This window comes from Erpetoichthys calabaricus, chromosome 13, assembly GCF_900747795.2.
Source record: "Erpetoichthys calabaricus chromosome 13, fErpCal1.3, whole genome shotgun sequence".
NCBI lineage: Eukaryota > Metazoa > Chordata > Cladistia > Polypteriformes > Polypteridae > Erpetoichthys > Erpetoichthys calabaricus.
Genome location: NC_041406.2, coordinates 46,733,101 through 46,743,039, shown reverse-complemented (window position 1 = coordinate 46,743,039; position 9,939 = coordinate 46,733,101). Strand labels below are relative to the sequence as shown.

Below are 9,939 nucleotides of genomic sequence, written 5' to 3'. Positions count from 1 at the left end.
AAACAAACCCTCGGTGCCCCAAGCCTCCAAGATGTTTCACGTGCCCTTGTTTGCTTTGTACACCACCCTGTGTCCGGGGTTTCAAGGATAAAACGCAAACCCCAAATACCAAGGAATTATGGATACAGAGGAATGAAATAAAGTAACAGCACACAGCAGAAGGGTGTGGGTGCCGGAGTGGTCAGAGAGATCACACTCTGCAGCTTGTGCGTAACAGTTCACAAGCAAATGAAATGAAGGAAATGCAATTTGAATGGCTTGTTATTCATTTAATTTTGGAATTAATTGTACATTTTTCTACATTCATGAATAAAATTGTACATCAGAAGTACTTGCCAGTCCATTCTATAGACACGGTAAATGAAATGGTAAACATTGCCGTGACGGCCGATCATTGTGGACGTACAGTAGCGCGCCAGACAGCATGACGGAGCCGAGACAACAGACAAACAAATGTCACGGAGGGAGAGATCAGTGCTTTTTAGTGATAGAAGTACAGTTCCACCTTTGACGATGCCCGTATGGCTAAATTGAAATGAATTGGATTTTATTAGACTAGCTGAACCCCCTCTCACCAAAAAAATAAAATAAAAAATACCTACTTGGAGCAGACGGGATCATCTGCAGTTTCCTAATCACGGATCTGAGCACTGCAGAAAATTAGTTGCATCTGGATACGCCTAATGGGATTTGCCTTAATCCCGTAACAACATCAGTGGATGAAGGGGATTTTCTCAAATCCCGGCATATCAACATTTTTTTTTTCTTCTAATCTTTAGGGGTCACGTTGACGTTTAGTGGCATCTGCACCGTTTTAAAGTGGTAGAAATGGAGTAAGGCACAGTTTTGAATTTCAGCCAGAGCTCATACACAGCAGCTCATATACAGCAAGAGAAAGACTCCCCTTGAATTTGCTCATCCAGTTACCACATTTACTCAGACACTTTCTGTTGACAGCGGCAATCGGACCACTGGAAAGTGAAAATCACTCCCTCTGAAAGCAACACAGGAATGCAATGAAGCAATTGGCGGAGCAAAATGAACACAGGTAAAAGGATAAAAAAAAAAAAAAAGTTATGTCAAAATTGTAATCAACAGACATCCACAATCATTTTTATTTGTGATTATGTCTGTGTGGCATATGGATCTGGAAGTATGTCATATTTGTTAGTCGTATTTTATATTTGTTAGTCGCCTTTCGTACCACTTAGCCTGCCCATCCAGTTCAAATACTTCTCTGTAACTTGACGCTTCCTGACAATGTCCTTCACGGTCATCAGATTTCTTTTTGATGGTGACTCCGAAGTGCTCCCCAGCATTCGGGAGGTAACGTCACCAATGCAAATAAGCTGGTGACTGAGCAGCCATCAGTCTCAGTCTTGAGTTGAACTTTATTTTGATCAAAAGCTTTGCAGTAGCAGAGTGTGTACTGCAAGGGAAAGAAACTGCAAATCAAAAAGTGGAAGCTGGGAGTTTTCAAAAATAAGTGTGTCTACCACAGACAACAGAACTCTGTGAGAAACAAAAACGAAGCATTCACTGCTAGGGTGGCCGGGTTCTTGCATTTTAACCTTTAAACTGCTTTCATGATTACAAAAAAAGACAATGCCGTCAGGAACAGCTGAAGCAGAAAGGAATTCCGATTGTGTTTCTGTAGAAATCATACTCATTTTTCACAAGACGCACTTGTTCAGAATCACACAAGATCTCATTTGAAATCGAACATTCGAACCACATGTCCTTTCCTGTATAGTACTTTGAGGCAGCCGTCTCCATACAAGTGGCTGTGAGATGGTGAATAAGAGATGAAATGAACGAAGAGAGGAAGAAAGCGCAGACTCTTTCGATGCTTACTTATGCATAAAGATAATCGTTTGATAGAGCATCTAAATATCCATAGGGTTCACGATTGTAAAATCAGAGTCCTTGCTATTGCTGCTGTCATCATCTGGGCTTGAGCCGGAGGTACTGGAAGACGCAGATGTTGGCCCCATTAATGGGTCAGAGAAGCTGGGATTTGGTTTGTGATCTTCTCCCGATTTTAAGATCACTTTTCCCTTCCTAGGAAAATAGGAATGTGGGTGATCACCTGGAAAGATGCTGCTTGGGCCTTTAGCTGTCTGATCATCTAAATCATCATCTTCATGGCATAACAAAATGTAGTCATCTGAGCTCCTGCTCTCTGAGTTTAGGGAAGTCTGGGATGTAGCCTATAAAGAGGCAAACAAAAAACAAAATTAGTATTTAGTAACAAATGTAACAATCCTTAATAAATTAAAAAAATATGAGAAATAGAAGACATTTCTTTGCTCTGGTATGGTATACAAAAATCTTAAATGTGTGCAGTTGCAGACCAAAATGTTAACTTTTCTGGTCAGTTCTAAACTTACGAAGTGGTGTGCTAAACAGAAGGCAAGAGAAGAAGTCTAAAAACTTTTAAACTGGAGTATTAATAAAAGAGATAATTAAGTTTGAAATACAGACTGTTATCTGAAAAGGTCAGTGAGGAGGTGGACAACCAAAAGGGCAGTCATATTTTCTACAGTATTGATGCTCCAGTACTCCTGTACACTGGTACGGTGAGTGCTGTGCAGAGTGGAGGCAGAACCTTTGTGTTTTTCCCCACTTGATTCTGGGGTTCGTCAGGGGTGTGTTCTTGCTCCTACTCTGTTCAATGCTTGCATTGACTGGGTGTTAGGAAAGGTTGTGAGGTCCAGCGGCTGTGGGGCATCTGTTGGTAAAGAAAGATTCACGGATTTTGACTTTGCTGACGATGCTGTGATCTTCAAGGAGTCAATGGAGGCTCGGATTGGGGCGCTTGAGAGACTGAGTGAGGAGTCTGAGTGCCTGGGCTTGTGAGTGTCCTGGAAAAAAAAAAACAAGATCCAGGCCTTTAATGACCTCTTGGGCACGGCCATCAGCAGTGTGTCTATTTTTTGGAGAGAATGTCAACCTTTTTGAAATGTTTACTTACCTCGGCAGTGACATTCATGTCTCTGGTGACTCTTCCTATGAAGTCAATAGACAGATTTGGAGAGCATGGGGGGGTCATGAGGTCGCTGGAAAGGGGTGTGTGGTGCTCCTGATATCTATGCTAAAGGACAAAGGTCCAAGCTTCCTGTCTTGCTATATGGTTACGAGAGATGGATGCCATACAGTGACCTGAGATGAACACTGGACTCCTTTGGTACTGTGTCTCTTTGGAGAGTCCTTGGGGACTGCCAATTAGACTTTGTGTTTAATGAGCAATTGTTCATGGAGTCGTGAATGAGGCACATTACCTGTATAGCGAGGAAGCGTCAGTTACGGCACTACGGCCATGTGGCATGATTTCCCTGATGGTGATCCAGCTCGCAGGATCATCACTGTTGAGGACCCGAGTAGTTGTACCAAGCCAAGGGGATGCCCACGTAACACCTGGCTGCGGCAGATAGAGTGGTCATTTCCGGAGGGTGGGACTAGACCTTGTGTCTGCCTTTTGCCAACCACAATCCCGAGCTGTTTCATCGTGTGGTGGATGCTGCAACGTGCTGTACCAGTGCATGCTCCCCAACCTGATGCTCCAGTCATGTTTATGATCACACATAGATAAGCCATAACTTTGACTCTGTCAATGTTAAACACCCACCATCCCAGCAGCACCCCTGCATCATCGGTCTGGCATGAGTCCTTCTCTTAACACTAGAATTACCAGAGCCAACGAAAAAACTCGTAATGCCAGCCCACCTTAAATCCCTTTGCACCTTTCCGTCAGCCTCTTTTGTCTTGTAAATGTGTCGATAAGCCCAAGCATCAAGCAGCCTGGTATACCATCCCACTACCACCTAAGAACAGGCAAGAAGTTCTCCCAGTTCCTGCCTTCATTGATTATCTGGGTAAATGAAATGGTAAACATTGCCGTGACGGCCGATCATTGTGGATGTACAGTAGCGCGCCAGACAGCATGACGGAGCCGAGACAACAGACAAACAAATGTCACGGAGAAATAATTGTAAGGGGAAATAATTTGATGTGTGTTTTGTGTCTACAACAATCTATGTAAACACTTTGTTAAAACAGAAACGTTTTTCATGTTTTAGTTATAAATGACAAAATGTAGACATGAACTATATAATGTGTGAAGGCTGATGGCCAAATATTAAATAAACACTTTCACAAAAGGTGTAAGTACAATACGACAGCTTCCGTGGTACAGCGGTTAGAACTGCCAACTTATTATCCAGAGGTTGTCAGTTCGAAACCATCTCCCTCGCAAATTTACCATTTTGAGTAGTGAGCTGCTCTTATTGTTAATATTATACAATAAAAACATACATTTGATTTGTGTCTGTAACAGCTGGTGTCAATTTATAGGATTTGTAAAAGTTAGTGTTTTTTTTTCACTTTTATTCTCTCAGTCACAATCACGATACAACACTCACCTCCCGCTCCAGATCTGATGCACAATATTATTTGAAAACAAATTATTCAACTGAATAAAAAAAAATTCAAGTGACGGTGAGATACGAAGAAGGCAGATTCACCAACGTTTGTGTGTCAGCTTTTATCCCTCCAGATCAGAGAATTTCCAGTTCCATTGTCTCACAACACCACTCACATCTACAGTTATTCCCAGTTTCAGATAAAAAGTAACCGCTTTAAAAGTATTTAATATAATTATTTAATATAATAAAAGTATTTGCTTTTAATTAAAATCAATAAAAAATAGATAAATAAAATTGATTATGGTGATGTTAATTGTTATTTTTCTTCAACGATCCAGAAGCTAATTAGGATTACTGAAGTAAGAAACTCATTTCTGAGCTGCAATTTATAACTTATATTATAAAAAGTCATCACAATTATAACAAACACAATCCAGATGCTGTGTGTGAAACACTAATAAATATAAAGGAGAAGCTTGGAACAACTGTATTTTGGCCTTTTTCATAAGCACTATGTGATAACGAACAATAAATATAGATTAGTGAACGAGTGAGGACAATTAAAAACATGCATTACTGTATTTTGGATAAAAAAAATGACATTGTGGGAGACACACAGCCTAGCACATGTTCGGCTGAATAATAGCTACAGTCTGATGTGTTATGTGTTGCACTTTCCATTTGTTTTGATTACAAATTGTCAGGCTTTCCACTTTCCACTTACTGCAGTCACGATGTAATTACACTTCATTTCATTAAAGTGTCTGCCCTGATGTATTGTAATTTTATCACAAAAATTAGATGTCATCCCCACGGACTCTCTTAATTTCCTAAGACGGGAAATTAAATTCTTTTTTACACTGTAAATGGAATTAAATTTTTTGATTATATGTAAAAATTATAAACCAATTCTTCAAATATTATCATAGAATAGTACTGAAAACTGAACAGGTGAAAAGACAAATGCTGATTGCTTATTATTAACATTCAAAATTTGTAAACCAAAACCACATTCATTATCACAGAAAATGAACACAACTAAAACTTTACATAATAGTTTATGATCATCGCCATCCAATCACCTGGCCTTTCAGTTTATATAACAAATCCACAAATCCTTCTCACTATCAGGGTACACAGTAAAACATAAATCCTGCCTTCTCACAAACCTTATAACAGATCAGCCATCAAGCCTGGTTTCAACGCTAGCAGAGCTAATGATATTACAGCACATTAAAGACTGACCAATTATTCCTTCATCTGTTTTCTAAACTTGCTTATTCCAGTGCAGGATTATGCAGTCTTTCCTTGCACAATGAGTAAAAGCAGAAGCCAGGGCTGAGTGGTGTGGCCAGCCATTATAGGGCATGTTTGCTTACACTCCTACATTAAACTAATTCAGAGTCCCTAATGAACCTAAGCAACATGGCTTATGTATCTGGTGGGAAAATGGAGTATCCATAAAGACATGGGGAGCACATTCAAACTCTACACAGAAAATGGCAGGGTCAGCGTTTCAGACCAGCACTTGAGAGCTGGGAGCCATCCTGCCACCTTTGTTCTCTGCTAATCAATCATCTGAAAGTATGAAATACTTTAATGTGCGAATTATTCTACCCTTTGAGACAGACTGAGAAGCACAGGCATCCGGGAGAGGCTCAAAGTAGAGCTGATGACCCTCCAAATTGAAAGGAGCCAATTGGGAATTTTTGGGTATCTGATACGGATGCCTACCTGCAGAGGTTTTAAAGCATGACCAGCTAGGAGAAGACCCCGGTGAAGAGCCAGGGCCCACTGGGAGGATTATTTTTCCCAGATGGACTGGTAACACCTTGGGAATCCTGAGTTTGCAAGTGTGGATCTTTAAAGGTTCATGTGGGCCTCACTGCTAAAACTGTTTCCCCAATGACCTAATCTCAGATAAGCAAAGGAAAATTCATAAAATAATTATTCTGTAGTTGATTCTGATCCTTTAATGCATTTTTCCCATCTTTTGTCATTATCACCATGATCACCATCAGCTGCACTGTGACAATGTTGAAGAACTTTAATAAATATCTCACTGGAGTACTTTAATTGCTTTATTGTCCCTTTGAAAATAAAGAGGAGATTGAAATTGTTTGCATGATGGGATCATTAGATTACATTAGGTAAACATTAGATGATAGATAGATAGATAGATAGATAGATAGATGGGAAATTCACATTCTTCAGCAGCAGCATACTGATACAATAAATAATATTAAATTAAAGAATGATAATAATACAGGTGAAAAAAACAGACAATAACTATGTATAATGTTAAATATTAACGTTTACCCCCCCTGGTGGAATTAAAGAGTCGCATAGTTTGGGGGAGGAACGATCTCCTCAATCTGTCTGTGGAGCAGGACAGTGACAGCAGTCTGTCGCTGAAGCTGCTCTTCTGTCTGGAGATGACATTATTTAGTGGATGCAGTGGATTCTCCATAATTGATAGGAGCCTGCTGAGCGCCCTTCGCTCTGCCACAGATGTTAAACTGTCCAGCTCCATGCCAACAATAGAGCCTGCCTTCCTCACCAGTTTGTCCAGGCGTGAGGCGTCTTTCCTCTTAATGCTGCCTCCCCAGCACACCACCGCGTAGAAGAGGGCGCTCGCCACAACTGTTTGATAGAACATCTGCAGCATCTTATTGCAGATGTTGAAGGAAGCCAGCCTTCTAAGGAAGTATAACCGGCTTTGTCCTTTCTTGCACAGCGCATCAGTATTGGCAGTCCAGTCTAATTTATCATCCAGCTGCACTCCCAGATATTTATAGGTCTGCACCATCTGCACACAGTCACCTTTGATGATCACTGGGTCTATGAGGGGTCTGGGCCTCCTAAAATCCACCACCAGCTCCTTGGTTTTGCTGGTGTTCAGGTGTAGGTGGTTTGAGTCGGACCATTTAACAAAGTCATTGATTAGGTCCCTATACTCCTCCTCCAGCCCATTCCTGATACAGCCCACGATAGCAGTGTCATCAGCGAACTTTTGCACATGGCAGGACTCCGAGTTGTATTGGAAGTCCAATGTATATAGGCTGAACAGGACCGGAGAAAGTACAGTCCCTTGTGGCGCTCCTGTGTTGCTGACCACAATGTCAGACGTGCAGTTCCCAAGACGCACATACTGAGGTCTGTCTTTAAGATAGTCCACGATCCATGCCACTAGGTATGAATCTAATCCCATCTCTGTCAGCTTGTCCCTAAGGAGCAGAGGTTGGATTGTGTTGAAGGCGCTAGAGAAGTCTAGAAACATAATTCTTACAGCACCACTGCCTCTGTCCAAGTGAGAGAGGGATCGGTGTAGCATATAGATGATGGCATCTTCCGCTCCCACCTTCTCCTGATATGCAAACTGCAGAGGGTCAAGGGCGTGTTGAACCTGTGGCCTAAGGTGGTGAAGCAGCAGCCTCTCCATGGTCTTCATCACATGTGATGTCAGAGCAACAGGCCGAAAGTCATTCAGCTCACTAGGACGTGATACCTTTGGGACTGGGGTGATACAAGATGTTTTCCAAAGCCTCGGGACTCTCCCCTGTTCCAGGCTCAGGTTGAAGATGCGCTGTAGAGGACCCCCCAGCTCCGATGCACAGACCTTCAGCAGTCGTGGCGATACTCCATCTGGACCCGCTGCTTTGCTGGCACGAAGTCTCCTCAGCTCTCTGCTCACTTGCGCTGTTGTTATTATGGGTGGGGATGTTTTTCCTATGCTGGTATCAGCAGAAGGATGTGTGGAGGGTGCAGTACTCCGAGGTGAGAGTGAGAGTGGGTTAGGGTGGTCAAACCTGTTAAAAAAGTTGTTCATTTGGTTTGCTCTCTTCACGTCTCTCTCAATGATGGTACCCCGCTTCGAGCTGCAGCCAGTGATGATCTTCATCCCATCCCACACTTCCTTCATGCTGTTATTCTGCAACTTCTGCTCCAGCTTTCTCCTGTACTGCTCCTTCGCCGCCCTGAGTTGGACTCGGAGTTCCTTCTGCACGCGCTTGAGCTCATGCTGATCACCGTCTTTAAAAGCCCTTTTCTTCTGATTCAAAAGGCCCTTGATGACACTTGTAATCCATGGCTTGTTGTTAGCATAGCAGCGTACAGTTCTTACTGGAACTACAATGTCCATACAGAAGTTGATGTAGTCAGTAGTGCAGTCAACAACTTCCTCAATGTTCTCATTATGAGATCCCTGCAGGATATCCCAGTCTGTAGTTCCAAAAAGTTCTCTCAGAGTATTCTCAGCCTCCGGGGTCCACTTCCTGAATGAGCGTGTAGTTGTAGGTAGGACCCTCACTTTTGGTTTATAGTGAGGCTGAAGCTGAACCAGGTTATGATCTCCTTTCCCAAGCGCAGGCAGCGGGGTGGCGCTGTATGCGTCTTTAACGTTTGCATACAGTAAATCGATAGTCTTATTTCCCCGGGTGTTACAGTCCACATACTGGGAGAATGCAGGTAATGTTTTGTCCAGTGTCACATGGTTAAAGTCTCCAGCGATTAGCACAAGCGCCTCAGGGTGCTGCGTTTGTAACTTAGCAACAGCGGAATGGATGATGTCACTCGCTGACTCCACGTCTGCCCGAGGAGGAATGTATACAATAACAACAATGACATGTCCAAACTCTCTGGGCAAATAGTAGGGACGTAAACTTACGGCCAACAGTTCGATATCCCTGCAGCAAGTGGAGATTTTGACGTTAACATGTCCAGAGTGACACCACCGTGTATTAATATAGAGAGCGAGTCCTCCTCCTTTGTGCTTACCACAGGTACTTGCATCTCTGTCCGCTCTAACTGTGCTAAACCCGGGTAGCTCCACGTTGGCATCTGGGATGGTGTTATTTAGCCAGGTTTCGCAAAAACACAACAAACTGCATTCTCTGTAGGTCCTTACATTTTTCACCAGCGCAGCCAGTTCGTCGATCTTATTTGAGATTGAGTTTACATTCCCCAGAATCACAGAAGGCACCGAAGGCTTGAAACGCCACTTTCTCGCAAGCCGCTTCTTTTTTAGCTTAGTGCCGGCTCTGCTGCCACGATACCGCCTTCTTACCTCGTCGGGTAAATATGGAACCACACCGGCACTGGCATTTGTTCTCAGCGCCCGAAGTTGAGTACTTGAATAGGCGAGTCTCGGCGTGTTAAAATCCATGCCCACGTTGTAAAAGTAAGTGTGTCCAGGGAAGGAATCCACATAAAATAAAGTGGTAGGAGTGATCAATAAATAAAAATAGAAAAATAAAAGTAGAAAAGTACACATACATATACAGTCATACACGGAGCTGCTGAAAAGGCTGCCACTCACGGCGGCGCCGGATGCATGTTTTTGCATTATATTAATCCCAAGGGGAAGTTCAAATGCGTATAGCGGCAGAAACATAAAAACAAGGATACAGACTCACAGGACAAATAATACAGCCAATCAATCAATCAATCAATATGTAAATAAGAAATATAAATAAATACATTTAATTGTCCAGATATTTAAAAATGGTATTTCAAA

General features: G+C 42.4%; 1 protein-coding gene across 5 annotated transcripts in view; it reads right to left on the bottom strand.

Annotated features, from left to right (window-relative positions):
- Window positions 1–254: 254 nt before the first annotated feature.
- Window positions 255–9,939, bottom strand: part of tbc1d5 (TBC1 domain family, member 5) — a 637,433-nt gene continuing 627,748 nt past the window's right edge. For all 5 annotated transcript variants that reach the window (XM_028818192.2, XM_028818195.2, XM_051935905.1 and 2 more), the window contains one exon: window positions 255–2,210. In XM_028818192.2, the coding sequence (XP_028674025.1) occupies window positions 1,887–2,210 (324 nt within the window). In that variant the 3' untranslated portion in view covers window positions 255–1,886. The remainder of the gene's footprint in view (window positions 2,211–9,939) is intronic.